The sequence below is a fragment of the Austrofundulus limnaeus genome, unplaced genomic scaffold (genome assembly GCF_001266775.1).
Source record: "Austrofundulus limnaeus strain Quisiro unplaced genomic scaffold, Austrofundulus_limnaeus-1.0 Scaffold136, whole genome shotgun sequence".
Lineage (NCBI taxonomy): Eukaryota > Metazoa > Chordata > Actinopteri > Cyprinodontiformes > Rivulidae > Austrofundulus > Austrofundulus limnaeus.
This window is the reverse complement of record NW_013952538.1, coordinates 21,272-45,422: the sequence shown is the minus strand read 5'-3', so window position 1 is coordinate 45,422 and position 24,151 is coordinate 21,272. Positions and strand designations below refer to the sequence as shown.

The 24,151-nt window shown below is 39.9% G+C and overlaps 2 protein-coding genes across 4 annotated transcripts in view; both read left to right on the top strand.

The window, feature by feature from the left end:
* The window catches only part of ddx6 (DEAD (Asp-Glu-Ala-Asp) box helicase 6), a 23,365-nt gene extending 17,722 nt beyond the window's left edge, over positions 1-5,643 (top strand). For all 3 annotated transcript variants that reach the window (XM_014015871.1, XM_014015874.1, XM_014015873.1), the window contains exons 13-15: positions 113-214; positions 292-471; positions 2,712-5,643. In XM_014015871.1, coding sequence (XP_013871325.1) covers positions 113-214; positions 292-467 — 278 coding nt within the window. In that variant the 3' untranslated portion in view covers positions 468-471; positions 2,712-5,643. The remainder of the gene's footprint in view (positions 1-112; positions 215-291; positions 472-2,711) is intronic.
* A 419-nt stretch (positions 5,644-6,062) lies between these two features.
* treh (trehalase (brush-border membrane glycoprotein)) lies at positions 6,063-20,344 on the top strand. The gene is made up of 15 exons (XM_014015870.1): positions 6,063-6,292; positions 10,618-10,718; positions 10,794-10,941; positions 11,027-11,114; positions 11,416-11,516; positions 11,843-11,935; positions 12,041-12,157; positions 12,244-12,366; positions 12,448-12,497; positions 14,441-14,641; positions 14,721-14,938; positions 17,143-17,254; positions 19,558-19,670; positions 19,746-19,799; positions 19,989-20,344. The coding sequence occupies exons 1-15, from the start codon at positions 6,216-6,218 to the stop codon at positions 20,124-20,126; spliced, it is 1,734 nt and encodes a 577-aa protein (XP_013871324.1). The 5' UTR covers positions 6,063-6,215; the 3' UTR covers positions 20,127-20,344.
* Positions 20,345-24,151: the final 3,807 nt, after the last annotated feature.

Sequence of the window (24,151 nt, the reverse complement as noted above, 5' to 3'; positions counted from 1 at the left end):
TCCTGCAGACCTCTTGTTTTATATGTTTTATATGTTTAAGTGTGTTTTTTCCTCCTGCAGACCTCTTGTTTTATATGTTTTATATGTTTAAGTGTTGTTTTTCCTCCTGCAGACCTCTTCACAAGAGGAATCGACATTCAAGCTGTGAATGTTGTGATCAACTTTGATTTTCCCAAGCTGGGAGAAACGTACCTTCATCGCATCGGTAGATCAGGTAAGAACCCGCGTGGGTCGTTTGAAGCGTTTATTATTGTCGGGGTGCGACTTTAATCCCTTTTCTTAAATCCTCAGGACGTTTCGGACACCTGGGTCTGGCCATCAACCTCATCACGTACGACGATCGCTTCAACCTTAAAGGAATCGAGGAGCAGCTCGGGACGGAGATCAAGCCCATCCCCGGGATCATCGATAAGAGCTTGTACGTGGCCGAGTACCACAGCGAGAGTGGAGAGGAGGCGAAGCAGTGAGCCAGTGAGTCCCTCCTTTACTTCAAACCTTTTCTTTTTTTTCACCACATTCAGATTTCAAACTGATCCAAAGTTTTATTTTCCCTCATGTCCTCATAACAGATGGTAAATTTTTAATGCAGTACTGCCTTTTTTATAACATTTTTTGTCCTATAAATCAGTTTATCAACTGAGGTGTAAATAAGCCCTAACTCGACAGATGAATCAAGTTTTGTTAAATAAACATATTTAAATAGTTTGTAGGAGCTTTAACTGCACTAACATTTTATTGGTTTGCTTTTTCTTTTTTTTTTAACTGCTTACTAAAAGATAGGGATGCACCGATATGAATATTTAAGCCAATATTGATATAATTATTGCTTTTATGGCCGATAACCGATATTTACCGATATAACACAAATTATATTAAACATATACGCACAAACACACTCTTTGATAGCGTAAATAAAGGACCAGACCTGACATGGCTCTACATCAGTTACTCCTGGCTGTGCAGCATCGATATCATAATCAAACAGATGCAGCTCGACCAACCATCTCCCAAAGCAGAAACACAAAGATAAAAATTGGGAAATGAATATTGGACCAGTAAGGTCCAGTTTTACATGTCAGACCCGTACTGGTGTTCTAAAAAATGACCATTATAATTCAATACTAGGGGTGTAAGAAAATATCGATACACTGAAATATCGCGATATTTCATTTCCCGATACTGTATCGATATTCTAAAGCCCTGTATTGATTTTTTATCAAGGTTTAAAATGTCAACTTTCCTGCCAGCCATTCATTTTTATGTTGTAGTTCAGCCTCTGACCCCTAGTTGGCAGCAGTGAGCCAGCCATTTGGCTCCTCTACTTCTTGAGACAGACAGTAAGGGTAGCATTAGCATTGTGAGTAAAGATTAGCTTCATGCTCCGATAGCTGAATCTGAGCAGAAAAGACCGAAACCCTCTGCCTTCTAAGCTGAGGTAAGGTTACAAACAGTTACTTATTTATCAGAATGTCTGTATTTTAAACCAAATTAAGTGTCTCGTGCACTCTTTTTTCCAACTAGTCAGGCTTTACGTTACAGAAGGCTAGCGCATATCTATGTAATAGAATTTTCTGAGACAATAAATTTTGGTTTTTCTTTTTTTTTTCCATTAAGAGGTTTTTATTTAATAGAATTTTTGGACCAAGAAATCGCAATATATCACCTTGCTTACAGTATCGCAATATATCGGGATGTATCGTATCGTGACCCGTCTGTCATGATATGTATCGTATCGCCAAATTCTTGCCAATACACAGCCCTATTCAATACTGATAATAAAGGGATCCCTGATTAGCTGTAACATTAGACTTTATTTGATAAACAAAATGTGGATGGAGGAGAACGTGTAGCGCTGTGATAGCATCGGGGCTAACGCTAAAGCTAACAGGCTAAGCTGAGGTTCTTCTTCCATGAAGCAGCTCTGTTGTCCTCCATCCATATTTTCAGTTCCAGGCTGAGTCATTTCTACCTTCTCCTCTCTGTCTGTGGGATGCCTGTGACATCAAAAAATTTTTTTTATACAAATGCATTTTTGTAAAGATAACACTGAGAACATATTACAAAATAATTTTCATGCTGCTGAGATGAACGGTTGTTGAGATGTTTGCATGTGAAGTAACAGGAAGTGATGTCAAAGGGGAGTGTCTGCATGTAAACAGAGCTAAGCTTAAATGCTCAACAGCCCAGACTGTGGAGAGGAATCTGATGTTTTAGATTATTATGAGTCACAATCAGAGAGAAACAGTCAGTTTAAATCAGTAAACAAAGACCAGTGAGTTATTTTTCTTAAAGGAGTTCCCCTTTGATGTCACTTCCTGTTTCCCTTTTGCCAAGTTCAAAAGAAAATCTTGTCTAAAGGAGTAAAATGTGTCAAGTTTTTTTAAATGGAACGAAGTTTTCTTTGACTTGTATCTGAAGGATAAGCACGTCACAGGCACTTTAAGACCACTTTAAAATATTAAAATGTCTCAATGTTTCCACATTTTTCTGCCAAACGATGAGAAAAATGATGAGTTTCAGTCTAAACTGAACTTAATGTTAAAACTAAATCAAACATCTGTATTATTCCAGGGAGTTTCACATTTTAAGTTTTAGTTTTGTGCATTAAATGTAGTCCAGTGAATTTTCTTTTTTTTAGTGAGTTATTTACGAAGTACAGCTGCCTTTATGTGATATTTTACTAAAGTTTTTGTTTTTTTTCTCCTCGACAGATCAATCCACTCCCCTTCAGTTCCCCTTCAACCCCCACTTGGATTATTTTTTTATTTTTCTCCCCTCCGGTTTTTTTTTTTGTACAGTTTCTTTCAGTCTTCCTTTCTCAGACGCCACCATAGAAAGTTTTTTTTTTTCTATTTTTTTAATTATTTTTCGATGGAAGCTTTCAGGATGAACTCACCGCCTTGATTCAAGGCTTCAGCGCTGCGTCACAAACGTACCGAAGACACGAGCAACCAGGAGGAAGGCGAAGGGACCCGAGTCGAGCGGACGACGAGGTTTCCTCACTGCGGACACAGAGCCAGCACCGACGGACCCCCCCACTCCCCCCTCCTCCCTCCACACGCCACTTTTTATTTTAAAAGTTTTGAGTTTCAACCCGTTCATATAAAGTGCCTTAACAAGCAGTTCAACTCGTTCTGAAGTAATAACCCTTCATTCGTCACCGTTGTCTCACTTCACCTTCACCTAAGTGAGAATCAGTTCCAGTAATTAGCAGAAAGGTGAAACTGGTTTGGGTGGGCTCATGTTTTTCTGAGGGGGCTGGAGGAAAAAAAAAACCACAAACGGAGGGAAACTGGTCTGAGTTCTTTCCGCTGGCGACTAACTGAAGGACGAACCTTTGAGTTTTCAGTGGACAGAGACTGGATTATTATTATTTTAAAGTGTTTTTGTTCTCCAAGAGACGCCCAGACTGTCCCAGACGCTCGAGGAGAAGCTCGTGCTTCTTAAAGACCCTAAAAAGCTTTCCTCTCGTCTTCAACGTCAAAACACTAAAGTCCAAAAAAAGGAAGAGCAGCCTGGAAACATCAGGAGGATTCCTGCTTCACTGGAGAGTTTTTCCTCTTTTTCTTTTCTCTTAATTTGTCCTGAGTTTCACCCTCTATGGTTGGCCATAAATCCTGCAAACAAACATGTGGGGAGCAGCTTCTGTAAATACTTTAATTTTAAGGTTGTTTTAAACAAAAGAAAAAAAAAGGTGACAAACTGGAAAGCTGCCCGACCCGTTTTCTGTCTCTCGTTGGCACTGAGGTCCTGAACTGTTTGTTCTGCGATGTTGGCCTGTGAGTTTATTTATAATTTTGTTTTCTTTTCTTAGAAATCGCAAAAAGCATTTAACGAAATGTTTTTGAAGACGATCGGTAATCTGTATTTTTTTTAAACTCCCTATTTGACGAGTGCAATTCAACGAAGAAGAAAAAAAGCGGCACTTATTGTTCCCCTCCTCCTGCTGTCAGTGTTAACGAGCTCCCAGTCCAGACAGATCGCTTTCCCAGTTAATGAACTCTTTACCTGCGAAACGGGACTGTTTCCAAACTGAGCGCTGGTAAATGTAAAACTAATAATCTGTCGTTTAGTGATGCTACTTGCTGCAGTGCAGCTGATTTGGCTGTTTTTGTTTTTTGTTTTCTTGCAGGGGGGCGGGGTTATACGCTGTTACGTTAAATTAATGCCATTAAGCACCACTGCGGGATTTCCTACCTTTTGGGCAGAAGCTGTTTTTAGTTCTTCTCTCCCCCACTTTCTTTTTGTAGAAGAGCCTCGGCCAAAAATCCAAACAAATCTGACATGTAGCGGGATTAATAATCATAAATAATCTCTGTGCTGCGAGTTAAAGTCGCTGAAACCCGCCTGAGGTTTGGTTTTTGCACAGAGCGGCGGCTTCAGCTCTGCTTTTTGTACGACGCCCGGAGGAGAAACGTGTGCCGTGGTGCAGAACTTTGGTTGTAGATTAAAGCGGCGGGGGGGCAGATTATATATTCAGATTACTTGTAAAATGAGCCGGGCGACCCCGGCCCGCTGAGCTGACGGCCTCTTTCTGCCTCTGTTTTATATTCTAGAGTGGGGTGGGGATTAGATTTTTGTGACAAAGCCTTGGGTCTGCGTGGAGGTCCTCCTGAACGCTGGGCTCGGACCCCCACGCAGACCCTGGTTCCCCTCTTTGTTTTCACGGTAAGATGCTTTAAGGTGCTCCTGATCGACGAGAAGAGCTGTTGAAAACAAACGATGAGATCCTCCCCGTGCTTCTCGTCGGTCGGCGCGCTCGACCCTCGTTCTCCCCGACGGTTGCACCTCTTTGATTTGAGGATTTGGGTAATTTGAGGGCAGGTGGGTGGGATGTTTAATAAATTTAAAAACATAAATCAAAGTGTAACGGAGAGATCGGGGGTCCGGTTGTTCAGACACGTGGCAGCTGTCTGTTTCCTCAGCCTGCAGTGACCACAGCCGCCGTTACGAAGCTGCGAGTCGATTCTTTAAGATTCGACGTTCAGCTTCGTGTCGGTGCAGCTTTGCTGCCGGTGAGGAGCCGTAAAGACTGAGACGAGAGCATCTTGCCCCGGATCGGGCCACGAATCGAGCAGTTAAAACCAAATCGTCTCATTCTTTAGGGTCTTTTTAAAAAAAAAACAAACGTTGGGTGGGTAATCTGGTCCGCTCGCTGCCCTGATGCTTTTGTTTATCTCGGCAGAAGGCATCACAGCTTTTGTGTAAAATTCGGCCAAACCGTCAGATTTCCTGTCGAGATAACCGGAGTCCTTTTTAGGATTTCTTTTTCAAAAACATCAGAAAAAAAAAAGAACCAGGGAGGGACGAGGGCACTTTAAGAAACGGATGCTTTGAAGGTTTAAAATATTTAAAAAAAACATCCGAACGTTTTGGTAATGGGTTTGATTATATCTGAGAAAGTTGCCCTCAGATTATTATTATTTTTGTTTCCAATTGAAGAGTTCAGACGGAGAGCACCGTAACTTAAATCTCCAAATTGAAGTGGATTTAAAGCTTGTGTTAGTTTTTATTTAATTTGATTCTACGATTGGCGCAGTTTTCAGTGGCACAAAATTTTTATGAGCAAAGTTCAGACGTCCGTGGGGAAAACATGATTGGATTCAAAGTTTTGTTTGGAACAATAAAGCTCACTGAAATTTACTGTTTGAGTTGTGTTTTTATTTATTCGACCCGTAGAGGGCGCTGTTTGTTTTTATTGAACCAGAGCTTTTCAACAAACCTGCTCCTGGAGCTACGGTTACTGCAGGTCAACAGCTCAGACTGAACATCCAGGGATTAAAGTTATGAAAATAAACCAAGTATTACAAATATGTTACCTTTTTAAATAGTTTACTGCATTTAATCATGAATACAACCTACAGAACCTGTGTAGTGATAATATCCAAAACAAAACTTACCATTATCTCTGACTTGCCAAATTTTAAACAAATTTTCTTTTTTCAGTTTTATCTTCAACTGCTTTTAATTTTTACTGTCTTGAGTGTTGATAAGAATGATTTTTACCAGCTTCTAGCCAAGTTTAACTAAAACCTCAGTAAAGTAGAAAACCAGGAGTCTGGACTTGGATTAATAAACCAATTGGCGGGCCGAACTTTGGTCACTCGCTAATGGTTATAAACTAAAGTTGAATAACCCTGTCTTCATATTAACTCCCTGACCTGGATGGTTTTCATTTGCACAATAACAATCGTTTAGTTTCAGCTCAGCTCAGGATGCACGACTCAGTGGTTTTTCTATTTGTGACTGTTTGTGTTTGTGTGAAGAGTTCGCTGCCTCCTCCATGTGACAGGTAAGAAAACAAGTTTTCTTTTTAAAATTCAACATTTTACACCTGGTTTTACAATAAAAGCTGATTACTCAAAACAAATACCAAAATGTCTATTAAATCTAGTTTTAAGTGTCTTTTTAAAAATTTATTGAAAGTTTTATTTAAAAAGGTTCTGATTTTATGGCAGTTTGGGAACCTTTGACCTCAACCAGCCTGCTTCAGTGATGGGAGCTCCTGTTGTAATTTAAACTGTTTTATCACATCTGTTAATCATTTCAGCTGGTTTTATTACTGCAGAGTAAAACCTGTTTTAAGAACAAACAGAAAATTAACTGTTCATGAATGTTGTATGTTATAATCTGGTTTCACGAGACCACCTCTAAAACTTTGTGCATTTTTCTTTTCCCTTTATCTATTTAGTAATGTGTCCTGATGACAGTTTTCTTCAGAGTTCAGGTACTTTGGGTACTCGCTGATACCTAGTACTAATGGAGTACACATTGAGTTAAAGCCTAAACGTTACACAATGACTAAAAACATTTATTTATTACAGTCACTCTGAATCAAATCTAATATGCAGGACAACATTTTATTTGTAGATTTCTTAAACATAAAACTGAAACTTTTCAATTGAAATGCAAACCGTAACATTTAATGCAGTTTCCTTATTGATAATGAGGCATTTTGTAGAAGTACTTGTAAAAAATAACTTATTGGGCCCAAGGTGTTAGTATTATAACCTCATAAACCATTAAAAGAAATGATAATTAGGAGTTAAATGTATATTTAAAAGAAATAAAAACAATTTAGTGCCCCTGAATGTCAACTGGTCCTCAACATTAGGATGCAGAGTTTCAACAGGTGTTAATTTTATTATTTTTTTATAAATTTGAGCAGCGATTATCTCAAGTGTCTATAAATAAAGTAGACCTGTGGGTAACCTTTTTGATGTATTATGTATTTATTTAACACATAAGAAATAAAACAAAGAATACAACAATTAAAAATGGCATATTTCACATGCAAGGGAAGGTAAAGGCCTAAATAGGCTTATGTAAAATCCACTGCCAATCAAATCAAACTACAATAAAACAATAAAAAAATAAATGGAAATAACCAACAAATATTTCTTTTTACAGTCCCCTAATTACCTTGTATTTACATGCTAAGTAATAGCATTTTTACTATGCAATTACTTGGTAATTACAATAATTTACCATGTAATTACTTGGTAAGAACACATGTTTTTGTTTGCATTTTGCTTAATATATAACTGAGGTACTATTAAACAGTAATTTGATTGTAGTTACCCAATAAAAGTAGTTTTACTACATAGCAGTTTACTGTATACACTTTATAATAACATGGTGATTAGGTGACTGTAAAGAGTCAGCAATTTTTTTGGCAAATAGTGGGTAATTGAGAGAGAACTTTAATTGTAAAAGAATTACCCACTAAAATGAGTTTACTTCTGCAGTGTTGTTCTTACCAAGTAATTACATGGTAAATTACTGTAATTGCCATGTAACTGTATAGTGAAAATTACTTACCATGTAAATGCTTGGTAATTGCATGATAATTAGGGGACAGGTTGGTCTATACTGTCCTGTATTACTGCATTTAACACAACATAAATCTGGAAATATAATCTAGATTTGGGTTTTTGTGACGCCCTCCCAAAAACTTTGACCAAAGTTCTAAATCAACTCTTAATAAAATAATGGCAACAAATCTGCAAACAAAATGGTAAAACTGGATTACAATAAAAATGTAAATACAGTAAATAAAAACTGAAGTGTTGTACATCTTACCAGTTTAGGACCTTGGACTGAGGATGCACAGTGCTTTTGGAGACACTGGGACCTTTTATACCAAAGACCTTAAGGGTCTAGGATGGATTTTAAGGGAACATTTGCAAAGTCCACTTTAGCTGTCACATTTTGTTGTGGACTTGGAGTCTCTAGGAGTGCAGAAAATGTGAATTAAGTCTTTCCTGAGACTAAAAATGATTCAGTTTGGGTCATATTTTCCAGTCCATTCAGTCTTATTTATTCTTTGATTGTTGTCTGAACTCTTGCGTCACATTTGTGATGGAACTTCTGAATCAGGTCTGGACTTGCCAACTACAATATGGTGGTCTTCATTCCCGTCTGGTTCTGGGTCAGACTCTGGTTCCAACATGTAAGGCTGGATGGACAAGTCTTCCCTTGTTGACATCTTTTAAATAATTTGTAATTAAAAAGTTTCTGTGCAGCTATATACAGCGGGTAAAATAAGTATTGAACACGTCAACATTTTTCTCAGTAAATATATTACTAGAGGTGCTAATGACATGAAATTTTCACCAGATGTCGGTAACAACCCAAGTGATCCATACATACAAAGAAATCAAACCATAAATGTCCAGAAATGAAGTTATTTGTAATAATGTGGAATGGCACAGGGAAAAAGTATTGAACACATGATGAAAGGGAGGTGTAAAAAGGCATGGAAAGCCAAGACACCAGCTGAACTCTCTCAGTAATTAGAAAACAAGCCTGCCCCTTGTCAGTGCAAGTTAATATCAGCTGGTTCAGTCCCAAATGATGGCCAGGTATCACACAAGAACCATCTGATGATGGGTAAAAGTAAAGAGCTCTCTCAAGACCTTCACAACCTTATTGTTGCAAAGCATAATGATGGCATCGGTTACAGAAGAATGTCTAAACTTCTGAAGGTTCCAGTGAGCACTGTTGGGGCCATAATTCAGAAGTGGAAAGAACATTATTTCACCATAAACCGACCACGACCAGGTGCTCCTCACAAGATTTCTGACAGAGGAGTGAAAATAATTATCAGAAGAGTTGTCCAAGAGCCAAGGACCACTTGTGGAGAGCTTCAGAAAGACCTGGAATTAGCAGGTACGATTGTTTCAAAGAAAACAATAAGTAATGCACTGAACCACCATGGCCTGTATGCACGCTCACCACGCAAGACTCCACTGCTGAAGAAACAGCATGTTGAAGCTCCTTTAAAGTTTGCTGCACAACATTTAAACAAGCCTGTGTAATACTGGGAGAATATAGTCTGGTCAGATGAGACCAACATTGAACTGTTTGGATGCCAGAATACACATCATGTTTGGAGGTCAAATGGCACTGCACATCAGCCCAAAAACACCATACCAACAGTGAAGTTTGGAGGTGGGAACATCATGGTGTGGGGCTGTTTTTCAGCATATGGTACTGGCAAACTTCAAATAATTGAAGGAAGGATGAGTGGAAAAATGTACGGAGACATTCTTGATAAAAATCTGCTTCCATCTACCAGGATGATGAAGATGAAACGTGGCTGGACATTTCAGCAAGACAATGAGCCCAAACACAAAGCCAAGGAAACTCTCAGTTGGTTTCAGAGAAAGAAACTAAAGCTGCTGGAATGGCCCAGCCAATCACCTGACCTGAATCCAACAGAAAATCTATGGAAAGAACTAAAGATCAGAGTTCATAGAAGAGGTCCACGAAACCTTCAAGATTTGAAGACTGTTTGTGTGGAAGAATGGGCCAAAATCACACCAGATAGATAAATTTCAGCTTGTTCAATACTTTTCGCTGTTCCATTCCACATTATTACAAATAACTTCATTTCTGGACATTTATGGTTTGATTTCTTTGTATGTATGGATCACTTGGGTTGTTACCAACATCTGGTGAAAATTTCATGTCATTAGCACCTCTAGTAATATATTTACTGAGAAAAATGTTGACGTGTTAAATACTTATTTTACCCACTGTAGTCGTAAACTTCACTATAGAACTAGAATGGACCGGTCTGGAAGCTCAAAACGAGTTGATCTGACACGCCCCAGAAAAGGGGCGGGGCTTGTGGAGTGTTGCAGTTCCACTTTATTCATGGTGTGTTCAATTTACATCAGATTCCCAGAACTGGTAAATGGTAATGACGTAATTTCCCAACAAACCATATGAAACTGCATTCCAGTTAGCTGACAGGCGACTGCTGCCACGACCCCAACATAAGTGGGAGACATTACTGCTTTGACGAGGAGTCTAAATTAAAACACAAACCAAAGTAGAGCATGGTGGCGGTAGCATCATGCTGTGGGGCTTGAGAGATACTGAGGACTGCCTCCAGATTCTTCATCTTCACAAATCCACAGGTTGGAACTTGGAGGAGCTGGACGACGATCCCAAATGCATCGAAACAGTTTGGTCTTGATTGTTTTTATTTTTCGACCCGACCCTTTGGTCTTATAGCACCGCTGACATGGATTTATTACTTTGCAGCTGTGCTGTTACATGTTTATCACTCTCTTGTTGAGTCTAACAAATTATACCTTCTGGTTTCAGTGAGATCTACTGCTCAGGCTCCATCCTGCATCAGGTCCAAACAGCTAAACTGTTTGACGATGACAAATACTTCGTTGACATGAAGCTGAGATCAGCTCCCGGTGAGTCCAGGGTCACTACAAACCTAATGTTTCAATCAAACACAGCATATCTTTATTGTTTTCCTCTTTCTACAGGAAATGTTTTGTCTGCTTTTCAAAACCTTTCGAGCGCATTTCCAAATGGAACCGTTCCGCCTGAAGAACTCCGAGAGTTTCTCAACGCCAACTTTGAGAATCCGGGGACAGAGTTCGAGCCGTGGATGCCATCGGACTGGCAGGACAAGTGAGACTGATTGTTCTACTGTGGTTTTCATTAGTATTCTGAGTTCATTAGTGCTTGATCAACAAGACTTGTTTCTCCAATGTAGACCGAAATTCCTGAATGGAGTGGCAGACGATGAGCTTCGAAAATGGGGGGAGAAGATACATCACCTGTGGAAGGATCTTAGCAGAAAGGTGTGTAGAAGTTATGACCTCGGCCATAGACCGCAAAGTTTAAGGGGAAAAGGGCAGAAATCTGGATTCAGGCTAGGCTAACTGCTAACCAAACTAGAACAGTTTTATAGTTTTTCAAACAAATTTTCTCAAAAACAGCATAAGAAAAATTTGACATTATCTGATTTTAAACCTCTACATGTTTATGTAATATATTCGGTGTCTTTTTCCCAACTTAACTGAGCTTTATTGTGTGAATGTGAACATAAAACGGCTGCGCAAAATACAGTCCGTCCATCTTTAAAAATAAAACCTCCTTCAGATTCACAGCAGTGTCAAAGATCATCCGGAGCTCTATTCTCAGATCTACATGCCGTATCCCGTCGTGGTACCCGGAGGACGCTTCAGGGAGATCTACTACTGGTGAGAGAACTGTTCGACCTTTAACCTTTACCAGTCCTCACCTCCCTCGGAATTGATCGGTCGGTGTGAAAGACGCAGCTCTTAAATGGTTTGGCATATTTGTCTGCTAGGAGTTTTTCTCTCAATATTCGAGGCCCCTCTTAAAATTGGGGTACCTCAAGGCTCAATACTGGGCCCCCTTTTATTTTCTCTTTATTTACTTCCACTATAATATTATGTGTCATAATTTTTATGCAGATAACATCCAGATTTATTTGCCTTTTTAAGAACCTTCTCAGCTGTGGCTCCTAAACTCTGGAACAGTTTGAAATCTGTCCACCCAACAGGGACTCCTACTGGGTCATCAACGGACTCCTGCTGTCAGAGATGACGAACACGACTTACGGGATGATTCAGAACTTCCTCTACCTCGTCGACAGGTGGAACTCATTCAGCTTCTGGAGCCATGAGAATCGTTTGAAAGGCTCCTCGGGCGGGTTTCGAGTTTTGTGTGGAGTGAAACATTTCCTCTCCTCCTCATACAGGTATGGCTTCGTTCCAAACGGCGGGCGGGTTTACTACGAGAGGCGCAGCCAGCCTCCGTTCCTCCCGCTGATGGTGGAGAGCTACTACCAAGCAACCAAGGACAAAGAGTTCCTCAGGTGATGCGTGTTCCTCTAGAAAACATAAAAAAATAAAGGCTAAGATGTTTTACCACCGTGATAAAACAGTGTGATTTAACGTTTAGAGAAGCTTTGCCTGTTCTGGAGAAGGAGTACCAGTTTTGGATGCAGAACCGATCTGTGGTGGTTAAAGTGAACGGCTCGGATCACATCCTGAACCGGTTTCACGTCCAGGCGGGCCTGCCCAGGTACGCCTGAGACAACAAAGCATATGAAAGATGTGTTTTGGTGCCTTTTTTCACCTCCATAATCCTGGGCTCTCCCTCCAGGCCCGAGTCGTACACAGACGATCTGGAATTAGCTGAAGGACTCACCGACGGTAATGACTTATTAAAGTTATTAATCTGTGCGGATCCTCCGCTGTGAGTGTGAGATTAATGGTCAGAGATGTGCTGTAGTCTTGTAATTGCTTCCCTTTAGAAAACTGTAATACATGGATTCAGGAATCATCTTGTGTAAAAACAAATTTGCTCTAAAAAAAAACCCCTCTCTGCCGCCGTCGCCCCACGATAAATAATTCACACTGGGAAAACATTAATTCTCTGAGCCGTCATATCAAAAGATGCAGTTTGAGGGGAAAATACTTTTATATTAAATTTGTCCGCCACCAGAATGTGTTTTGCTCTTATCACTGATGGCATTTTTCAATCAACATTTTAAGAAATATTCGGATTCATCGTGTTAGAGGAGATAGTTTTGTCTTTAAAGCTTGTGGGAAACGCTGCAGAACAGAGACAAACATGACTCAGCGTGAGGCTTCGTGTTTTATCTCTGAAACTCTGCTCAGAAAAGATGTGGATAAAAAACGACACTTTGTGTGAAGTTGCTAAAAATTTAAATAGGTGAAATTAGAGCTAACAGGCAGATGAGTAAAACTGTAGCTGGAAGATACAATTGGCAAAAAACAAAAACTAAAATCCTAGAATTAGCTTAAAGTCTCCTTATAACATGAAGTTGTAAATATTTTCTCCTTGGTTTTGTCAGATTCTTACTGAGTGACAATAAAAAGCTAAAATTAGCAAAATTGTAGCTGAAAGGCAAAAACAAAAATGAGCAAACCCTGGAATTAGTTGACTCAATCATAGAACAATGAGTTTTAAATATATATTTTTCTCCTTAAGATAAAATGAGCTAAACTTTACCTATAAGCTAAAATAGTGAAACCATATTATTAAAATTGTATTTAACTGTCAGCTCAATGAGCTAAATTGTAGTTGGGCAATAAAATTACTAAAAACAAACAACAAAAAATGAACTAAATAATGTGAAGATTGTGGGTAAAGCTAGCTAAATCCTATCTAAAGGCTTAAGCTGGCTAAATTAGCTGAATGACTTGCTGACTGAATAAAACTGAGTTATAGTATTTTTAATATTAATATTAATAAAAATCTGTTAGATTTATCAGCTAAAATTAGCAAAACTGTAGCTGAAAGCTAAAATTAGCTAAAGCAAAAATGATTAAATCCTGGAATTAGCTGAAAGACTCGATACGATACTGTAAATGTAATTTTTTTTTCTCCGTTGTTGCTTTTTGTAAGTCTGTAACCCTAACCCTGTACTAAGTATTATATTATAAATGAGAGACAAATGAGCCAAACTTTAGCTGTTGGCTAAAATGGAGCTTTACCTATAAGCTAAAATTAGCAAAACCATATCCAAAAACCATATTTAACAAAACTGCAGCTAAAATGATCAAAATTGTAGTCAGGCAATAAAATTGGCAAAGAGACTGAATACTATGAAGACAGTGGCTAAAAGCTAAAGTTAGCTAAATTTGAACTAAATGGACAAAAGAGTAGCTAAAGGTTAATTTAGCAAGGAATAAGCTTAATGACTGAATGATTGAATAAAATTGAGTTCTGATAGTGTGTAATTTTTATTATTATATTTATTAATCTGAGTTAGATTTATTAGCTAAAATTAGRAAAGCCATTGCTATAAGTGAAGCCACATCTAAAAGCTATAACTAGCAAAGCCGTGGCTAACAGCTAAAATCAGTGCATCTGTAGCTAGGAGATAAAACTGGCTCATCTGTGAGTGAAAGCTCGTTAGCCAGACAGCAGCTAAAAGTGTGAGAAGAAAACACTGGAGCTGTAAAGTGAACAATGTTAAAGGAAGTGAGGAGATCTCGATGTTTGTGTTCCATTTGTAGATAATTGTATAAAAAATGTAAAAAGTAAATTATGAACCGTGAAATGCTGACTCAGCATCTCCAGGTTAAAAGAGCTGAAGTTTAAAAGTTGATCGTCTGCCCGGCCTCAGAGCTCAAAGAGCAGCTGTGGACGGACCTGAAAGCAGGTGCAGAGTCTGGTTGGGACTTCTCTTCCCGCTGGTACCTGAACGGTGACGGGCACGGCACCGGCACCCTCAGAGAGACCCGGACCGGCCAGATCCTGCCCTCTGACCTCAACGCTCTGCTGTGCCGCAACGAGAAGACCCTGGCTTCGTTCCACCAGCTGCTGGGTGAGAGCACCGGCCATCATAACGGGGCTCTCAGCTCCCGGCCGGCGTTACGTAACGACGATGCTCCGCTTCCCGACAGGTGACCATGACTCAGCGGCCCGGTTCCAGCAGGCTGCGGCCCGCAGGACGGCGGCGATGGAGGCGCTGCTGTGGGATGAAGAGAGCGGAGCGTGGTTCGACTACAGCCTGCTGACGCACTCCAGACGCTCAGAGTTCTACCCCTCCAACCTGGCTCCAGTTTGGGCTCAGTGCTTCTCTGAGCCTGGGATGGGAGAGAGGGCGGTGCAGTACCTGAAGGTCGGTGCAGTACCTGAAGGTCGGTGCAGTACCTGAAGGTCGGTGCAGTACCTGAAGGTCGGTGCAGTACCTGAAGGTCGGTGCTGTATCTGAAGGTCGGTGCTGTATCTGAAGGTCGGTGCAGTACCTGAAGGTCAGTGCTGTACCTGAAGGTCGGTGCAGTACCTGAAGGTCGGTGCTGTACCCGAAGGTCGGTGCTGTACCCGAAGGTCGGTGCTGTACCTGCAGGTACAGCGCTGTATCTGTAGGTTGGTCAAAGAAAACATGAGCACTGATTCACTGAGCTCAGGGGAATTATCTAAACTATATAATATATTATGTAATACTGTATAACAATATAACTATTTTTGTTTTGATAATCTAAAACCTAAAGGACTGAATAACATAATAAAATAACAATTTAGTTTCTTTCATAATACTGGCCAGTTATTGATGGACAACTTTGTAAGTACAGCGTAATTTGCATTTACTGGTACGTACCCTGTAAGTACAGAGTATTTATCAGTTACTGGTACGTACCCTGTAAGTACAGAGTATTTATCAGTTACTGSTACGTACCCTGTAAGTACAGAGTATTTATCAGTTACTGSTACGTACCCTGTAAGTACAGAGTATTGATCAGTTACTGGTACGTGTCCTTTAAGTACAGAGTACCTGCCAGTAACTAGACATTACCCTGTAAGCACAGAATACTTGTCAGTTACTAAAACATACTCTAAGTACAGAGTACTTATCGGTTACTCGTACATACCCTGTAAGTGCAGGGTAATTTTCATTTACTGGTACGTATACCCTGTAAGTGCAGGGTACTTGCCAGTTACTAGACTGTACCCTGTAACTACAGTGTACTTTCCAGTTACTGGTTCATACCCTGTAAATAATACATGGTACTTGCCAGTTACAAGTACGTACACTGTAAATTCAGTGTACTTGACAGTTACTAGTAAGTACCCTGTAAGTGCACGGTAATTTTCTTTTATCGATGCATACCCTGCAAGATCTCTTACTGGTATATATCATGTAAGTACAGAATACTTGCCAGTTACTGGTACATTCATTGTAAGTGCAGGGTATTTATCAGTTACTGGTACATACCCTGCTAGTGCAGGGTACTTATAACTTCCTGTTATGTGCTCAGTACTTACCTGTAACATGACAGAAGAATATAAAAGTATATAATCCACTGTGTACCAGGTATGTACTGGGTTGTATTATGTACCGCTATAAAACCAATTTGAATCTTCCCTAAAATATTATTTTTATTTTTGACTTTATGTTTTCTCTTTTCTTTTAAACCAGAAGAAAACACGTCACTATTTGTGTTTAATATTCAGCTTAGTTGAATTATTCTTCAGGTCATTTAGGAGCTGCAGCAGCAACAGTTGTTAGCATTGGAGCGTCTCCTGCAGACCTCCTGCTCTGGAGCGTCTCCTGCAGACCTCCTGCTCTGGAGCGTCTCCTGCAGACCTCCTGCTCTGGAGCGTCTCCTGCAGACCTCCTGCTCTGGAGCGTCTCCTGCAGACCTCCTGCTCTGCAGCGTCTCTTGCAGACCTCCTGCTCTGCAGCTTCTCTTGCAGACCTCCTGCTCTGCAGCGTCTCTTGCAGACCTCCTGCTCTGCAGCGTCTCTTGCAGACCTCCTGCTCTGCAGCGTCTCTTGCAGACCTCCTGCTCTGCAGCGTCTCTTGCAGACCTCCTGCTCTGCAGCGTCTCTTGAAGACCTCCTGCTCTGCAGCGTCTCTTGCAGACCTCCTGCTCTGCAGCGTCTCTTGCAGACCTCCTGCTCCGGAGCATCTCCTGCAGACCTCCTGCTCTGCAGCGTCTCCTGCAGACCTCCTGCTCGGAGCAGAGTGTGTACAGGAGAGGAGCCATGATGTGGAGGAGGTGATGATGCAGTCATGCTCCTCACTGTTGCACCGTCTGAATAAAACCTGCAGGTTTTTCCATTTCTCCTCCCTCAGACTCTCTCAGCCTGGCAGTGAAGCAGATCAAAAAACACTTTTGCTTTTTCAAGCTAGAAAAACTTAATCTTTTGTAGTTTCTTCTTTTTCAGTTTTTCAGGTGTCTTTTTGTTGTTTTCTTTTAAACTCTAATAAAAATAACTGTAATAATCCTGGGTGCAGGATGAGGCTGTGTCCAGCAGATGGCGCTCCCGCCCCACACCTGGTTCATGTTCCTGTTGTTTCTCTGGTCTCTGTCTCTGCAGGGGAGTGGGGCCCTCAAGTACCCCAACGGGATCCCGACGTCACTGGTGGATTCGGGGCAGCAGTGGGACTACCCCAACGCCTGGCCTCCTCTGCAGCACATGCTGATAGAAGGTGGGAGAGCCTGGAGGAGTGGTCCTGAAGATCCTGCCTGATGATTTATGGAGCTTCAGAGTTCAAACCATCTGAACCTGTTTATCATTTATACTTTTTAATTGTTTCACATGGGAAAGTGTTGAACTAAACTTGTTCTCTGAAATCTACTTCAGCTACTTTTTAGCTAGCTTTTAGCTGCAAGTCTAAGCTTTATTTTGTCTTTTGCTAATGAAGTGTTGAGCTACTGTTTTGCTGTTTTCAGCAACTATTTGCATCATTTCATTCAGTCTTTATTTTTTTATTTTAGCTGCCGTTTTGCTGTTTATGGTTTTACTCTTTAGCTACTTGATTTCAGCTACAAATTTGATAATTATTGGTTTGAGCTGGTCTCCTGATTGAAACTTTTTATCCACTGTTTTGCTTGTTTCAGTGTTTAGCCACCATTTTGCTAATTTTAGCTTCAACCTGCTGTTTTGCTGATTGAATTTTCATTTACAGTTTTATTAATTTTAGCTTATGGCTGCAATTTTTGTAGTTTAAGCATTTTTATTTTAGCATAAAGTGTTGCTAATGTAGCATTAAGCTACTGTTTTGCTACTTTTATCAGTTAGAAATGATTTTGGTCATTTTAATTTACTTGTAGGATTGGTCATTTTAGCCTTTAGCTTCAACTTTGCTTGTATTAGCTTCGCATTACTTTTAGCTAATGTCTGATGTGCAGTTATTTGTTTTGAGATACAATATTATCACTTAATGCTTTTAGCTAGCCTGCTAATTTAAATGTTCATCTTGCTAGTTTGCTAATTGTAGCATTTAGCAGCTATGTTTCTTTTAATGTGTGCAGATTTTGTCCGTTTTGGTTTTAGCTGCAATTTTGCTAGTTTAAGTTTTTTTTGCTCATAGTTTTAGCTACTGATTTCCTAATAATTGTTTTGATTACAATTTTACAAATTTTTGCTTGTAGCTTTTTCTGCTAATCATAATTCGAAGCCACTAGTTTTTATTTAACATTTTGTTAATTTTAGCTTTGAAGCTACTATTTAGCCATTTCTTCTCTTGGACACATTTTATCCTAATTGTAGCATTTAGCTACTGTTTTGCTATTTTTATCAGTTAGCAACTATTTTGGTCATTTTAATTTACTTGTACGTTAGGTCATTTTAGCCTTTAGCTTCAATTTTGCTAGTATTAGCTTCTGATTGCGTTTAGCTACTATCTGATGTGCAGTTCTTTGTTTTGATATGTAATTTTATCACTTAATGCTTTTAGCTAGCCTGCTAATTTATATGTTTATCTACTGTTTTGCTAGTTTGCTAGCTGTAGCATTTAGCAGCTGTGGTTCTTTTAATATTTGTGCAGTTTTGGTCATTTTTGCTTTTAGCTGCAATTTTGCTAGTTTAAGGTTTTTTGCTCATAGTTACTTTTGATACTGATGTGCAAACATTTGTTTAGATTACAATTTTAATTTTTTTCCTTTTATCTTGTCTGCTAATTACAGTTTTAAGCCACTAGTTATTAATTTATTTAATTTTAGCTTTGAAGCTAGTACTAATTTTTTTCTTATGGCCACAGTTTTGCTAATTGTAGCATTTAGCTGCTGTTTTACTATTTTCAGCATTTAGAAATAATTTTAGGTCATTTTAATTTACTTAATTTTCGGTAATATTTGCTTTTTAGCTGCAGTTTAGCTGGTTTTAGCTTCTGTTCGGCTCATTTTAACTCGTCATTGATTCATGTTTTAACCAGTCTCATGTATAAAATAGCTTCGGCTCAGACTTCACTCTGATCTTTCTTACAGAAACGGTGATTTCTCTGTTTTTCTGGGTTTGAAAAGGCTCGGCTGATCTTTTCATCTCATTAAATTCAGAATCAAACTCACGAAGTGTTTTTGACTTCGGCTCCTCGTCGGCCTTTTCTTCGGTCTCTTGGCTTTAATTTGAGAGAGTTGACGTCCTCATGAGAGGCGCAGCTGGAGGGGGCTGCTTCCTGTCGGTCCCTTCGTATTTTTTATTTATTTTGTATCTTCCTCGGCGCTGCACCTTTTCTCTGGTTTCTTCTTGCTTCAGGGGCTTTTGGCTTTGGGTTTGGTGTTGAAGTGAAAACATGCTCAGCTGCGCTGAAAGCAGCCAACAGATTGGATCAGTTAGAAAATAAAAAAACAACTCTCCTGCTGTCATGTAGCTTCTGGGATTGACGCTTTGCTGCGTTCAGGTAAAAATAGGATTATTTCTTTAAAACATAAAAAGAAATCTTTGAAGGAATGCGTTTCATCCGCCAGAAACCAAAAGTCGTAAAAAAACTAAAGTTAGTTTTGTCTCCAGGTTTGTCCAAGCTGCCGTCAGCCGAAGCTAAAGAGCTAGCGTTCGACTTGGCCCAGCGCTGGATCAGGACCAACTGGTTGGCCTTCAGCAAATATGAAGCCATGTTTGAAAAGGTGAGTCTAAAAAACCCTCCCGGGTCTTCAGGCTAAAAACCCTGCTGACTCAGCACTTTCCTGCCCTTTACTCAGTACGACGTGAACGGAGACGGAAAACCCGGAGGAGGAGGGGAATACGAAGTTCAGGTGTGTCTGGTTTTGTGTGGTTTTGTTTTTATCCACACCTGTGTTCAGTTTAAGTGGAATTCTTAGGAAGTATTTTATTGGATCCACGAGTAAATAATTAAAACCAGAATCTGTAAATATTAAAAGGTAACTCAGATCGGTAGAGCCGGAGCTTCACGTGTTTTTGCTGCCCCCCCCCCCCGCCTGCAGCTGGGGTTCGGCTGGTCCAACGGCGTGGCCCTGCAGCTCCTGGATCAGTACGGGCCGAGGCTCTCCTCGGGAGGCAGACGTGTCGGCTCTGACCTCCTGCTGCCTCTGCTCGTCTCCGTCGGCCTCGCGCTCCCATGAGTCCGGCGCGTCCCAAGATCTGAGCCGGAGGTCGGGTTTTATCGTTCCTGCCTTCGCCTACTGTCAGCTGCGACCAGCCGAAGGCTGATGAACGTATCAAACTTTAATTATCTGAATGTGTGGAAGATGATTCGGTGTTGATTCTCCTTGTTTTTTTGTACATTTTTATTTCAGTTACTTCTGACTTTGTCAGAATTCAGAAAACATTTTCCCCAAATAAACACAAAGATCTCTTCAGTTCTTCCAACAAGTGTTTTTATTTTTTTAATCTGCTGCAGATTACTCGCTCTATTTTTGTCTCCTACTTTTAGATGTTAGCTGCTGTTCTGCTACTTTTAGCTTTTCGTTAATTTTAGCTTTAAAGTAGGTTTCTTCTATTTTCTAAACTTTTAGTTAGCCTGGTGTAGTTCTTATTGTTAGATCTTGGCTGCTTAGTTAGCCTTTTGCTCCTTGCATCGAGACTTTGGCTGGTTGAAGCGAGCCTTTTGGCTGCTTAGCTAGCCGTTTGTTATTTATAGTTTCATTTTTTAGCAAGCTTGTTGCTACTTAATTAGCCTTTTGCTATATTAGCAAGCCAGGTGAAATTTTTACTGAGCCTTTTGCTGCTTAGTTAGCCTTTTGCTGCTTTTTGCATGCCTTTCCGTCTATAGCAGAGGAGCCCAAAGTGGGGCCCGCGGGCCAAATTTGGCCCACCAAGCCATTTGATTTGGCCCACCAACAGTTACCAAAGTTACAAGGTTGTAACCTGTTATCCTATAGGTAGAAACACAGTATTTCCATTGGTCAAATGACTATATAAAGAGGCTGTAGTGAAGATAGTTTTCATTCATGGTGCTGACTTTATCTTTGATTTATTAGGATTAAACATGAAACATGAAACAACAATAAGAAATATTTAGAGCAGATTTAACCCCGCATGTAGATTTGCACACTTTATAAGGCCACAAAAACTCATATTTTATCAATTTATAAAATGTCCCATGAGCCTTTGCTACTTGAGCGTACGGCAGACTTTCTCCAAGTGCACAGACTAAAACAAAAGAGGACCATTGCACAGCTTAATCTTTAAAAATAAATGACTTTACTTTTAAAAAGTATTTGTATTTCATGTATTATATAACTGCTTTTGGCCCGCAGCCCTGGATACATTTTCATTTTGGCCCCCTCGGGGAAAATGTTTGGGCACCCCTGGTCTATAGGTAGCCTTTTGCTGCCTGCAGTGAGGCTTCGGCTGTTTGTAGCATTTCATTGGCTGGTTGCAGAGAATGTTTTGCTGCTTGAAATGAGCCTTTGCTTTCTTAGTTAGCTTTTTGCTGCTTCTAGCTTGCCTGGTGATACTTTACTGAGCCTTTAGCTGTTGTTAGCTTTTTGTTGCTCTTCCTTTTGCTACTTATAGATAGCCATTTGATGGTTTTAGTAGGCCTTTGGCTTCTTAGATAGCCTTTTAATGTTTGTAGAGAGCCGATGGCTACGTTCAGCTATTTTTATTTAGTTTTTTATCACATCAATCGTCAGTCAGTGCTTTGTTTTCTCGTTGCATTTTCACAGAAAATCTAATTTTTCTAGTTTGAGTTTAAATATTTTTTTTTCAGAAGGAAAGTTTTTGACTTCATGAAATGGTTTGAATCCTTCAGGCTCTGCTGAACCTTTGAAATGTTTCTGCAGATTAATGAACGTTTCCCTAAAATGAATGAACTGAAATTAAAAACTGTTCATTTAAATATTGCCTACATTTACAGACAGAAATGAGATCAAATAAGAAATAGTTTTTGAATTAAACAAGCGTTTTGTTGCAAAATTTGTCCGTCATAAATATAAATATGTCATCAACCACTGGATGGATTTTAATAAAAATATCAGAAAACTGTTGAAAGTATCTCTACCTCTGTTTTATAACAGTAAATATGCTCGAGTATTGTAATGATGGCATTAAATGTGTATAATGTTTATATATTTTAAATAAATTCCTTCTTTCAGTGTAAACCAACCAACCAGTCCAGATGTGGCATCATCTTCTATAACTGTGGTAAAATCCATAAAGATCGAATCTATAAAGGTCGAGAACCAAAACTTTTTCCTTCTCGTTAAATATTCAGCTAAAAATGTGTGGGAATTAATTTCCCTCCACCAGCTGTGCGTCAGAAAACACACACTGCACTGACCTTTGGACCTTTTCCAAAACACAACGTGTTCGCAGATATTTCGTGCAGAACATGACAGAAAAGCTGTCTGTGGTGGAAAAACACAACCCCCCCCATTTCTGCTGACGTCTGTGGCGACACGGTGCTTCGAGCATGAAATGAAGTCCCCACAAGTATGCAAATACTTAAGGAATAATTTACCTTTTTTGCGAGGAGAGAATTGCATCTTCCTCGACTGGAAATCTGGGACTAAGTGTGGATTTTCTCTTTTTAGCATGAGCGGACACAAAGGATTGGCTGTTCAATTCAAAGGGACTGAAAGGCCAACAGGTGCAGCGGTCCGTAAAACCACCAGGATCGCACTTTAACCTCAGGGTCTCCATCTACAAGTCATATCGCCGCTTTATTTGCGTGCATATGTGATGCCCAGACAGCTGCAGCCGTGCATTTAATGCTGCGTTTAGTCATTTTAAAGCATCAGGCAGCCGTCACCGGGTTTTTGGCTCAGTTTACCCGCTCGCTCGCTCTTTATGCTACTGCAAAGGATGAAGTCGTCCATCAGGTTCGGTGGCGATGAGGTGAGACGTTTGGTTACACAAATCATGACTTTATTGTGACGAGCATGGTTCAATGGGGAAACGGCAGCGGCGTTGTTGTCGCAGGAAGTAAAAGGTCAGTATGTCTCGTCCAACCAGAAAGTATGATCAAATACTCAGAGCAGCGAAGGTCAAGTAGAGAATTAGTTTGGATTCTTTGGTTTATTAAACCACGTGGCATAGGCGGTGTAGGCAGTCACTAAAGGGGGCGCCATATATGGGGGGAAATAGCCAAATTGTCTAGAGCAACAATTAACCAGGCGTAGCATTGTCTGTTAGCAAAATTCACTCAAACTCACATTTATGACGAGTATTTTTTGGAATCAAACCAATTCAAGATGACCGCCACAGCTAACTGACAATGGCACTTACAATAAAAATGTTAAACACAAATTTAAAATATTGTAACTTAGTCTTTTGTTGCTCGTAGCAGGACTTTGGCTGCTTAGCTTGCTTTTTTGCTACTTATAGTTAGACTTTTCTGTTTTTAGCAAACCTTTAGCTACTATTGGTATGCCTTTTGCTGCTTGAAGTGAAACTTTAGCTTGTTTTAACAACCCTTTGGCTACTCGTGAGATTTTAGCTGATTGTGTGAAATGAGCCTCTGGCTGCATAGCTAGCCTCTTGCTACTTATAGTTAGCCTTTTCTGCTTTTAGCAGTACTTTTGCTACTTAGCAAGACTTTTTCTACTTTTAGCATGCATTTATCTGGTTTTAGCGTACCTTTTGCTGGTCGTAGCAAAACTTTAGCTGGTTTTAGCAAGACTTGGGCTGCTCGTAGTGAGGCTTTTGTTGGTTGTAGAGTGACATTGGCTGCTTGAAGTGAGCCTTTGTCAACTTAATCAGCCTTTTGCTACTTATAGTTAGCCTTTTTCTGCTTTTAGCAAGCCTTTAGCTACTTCTAGCAAGCCTTTAGCTGCTCATAGTGAGACTAGCTGGTTTTATTATGCCTTTTGCTCCTTGTAGTGAGATTTTAGCTGGTTTTAGCTAGCTTTTGGCTGGTTTTAGTGAGCCTTTTGCGGGTTTTAGTGAACCTTTTGCTGCTAGTAGAAAGACTTTAGCTGGTTGATGCAAGATTTTGTCTGGTTGTAGAGACTTTAGCTGGTTTTAGCGAGCCTTTGGTTGTACTGAGACTTTAGCTGGTTTCCTTCACAAAACACTTAGGTTTTAATGATGCGTCTAAACAAAACAGTTTCTACAGGCTGCTAAAATGTGAGTTTTTATAAATTGATCAAATATAAGAAATGTTCTCAGATTTTGCAGTGCTGCAGACCGAGACCTGAGCTTC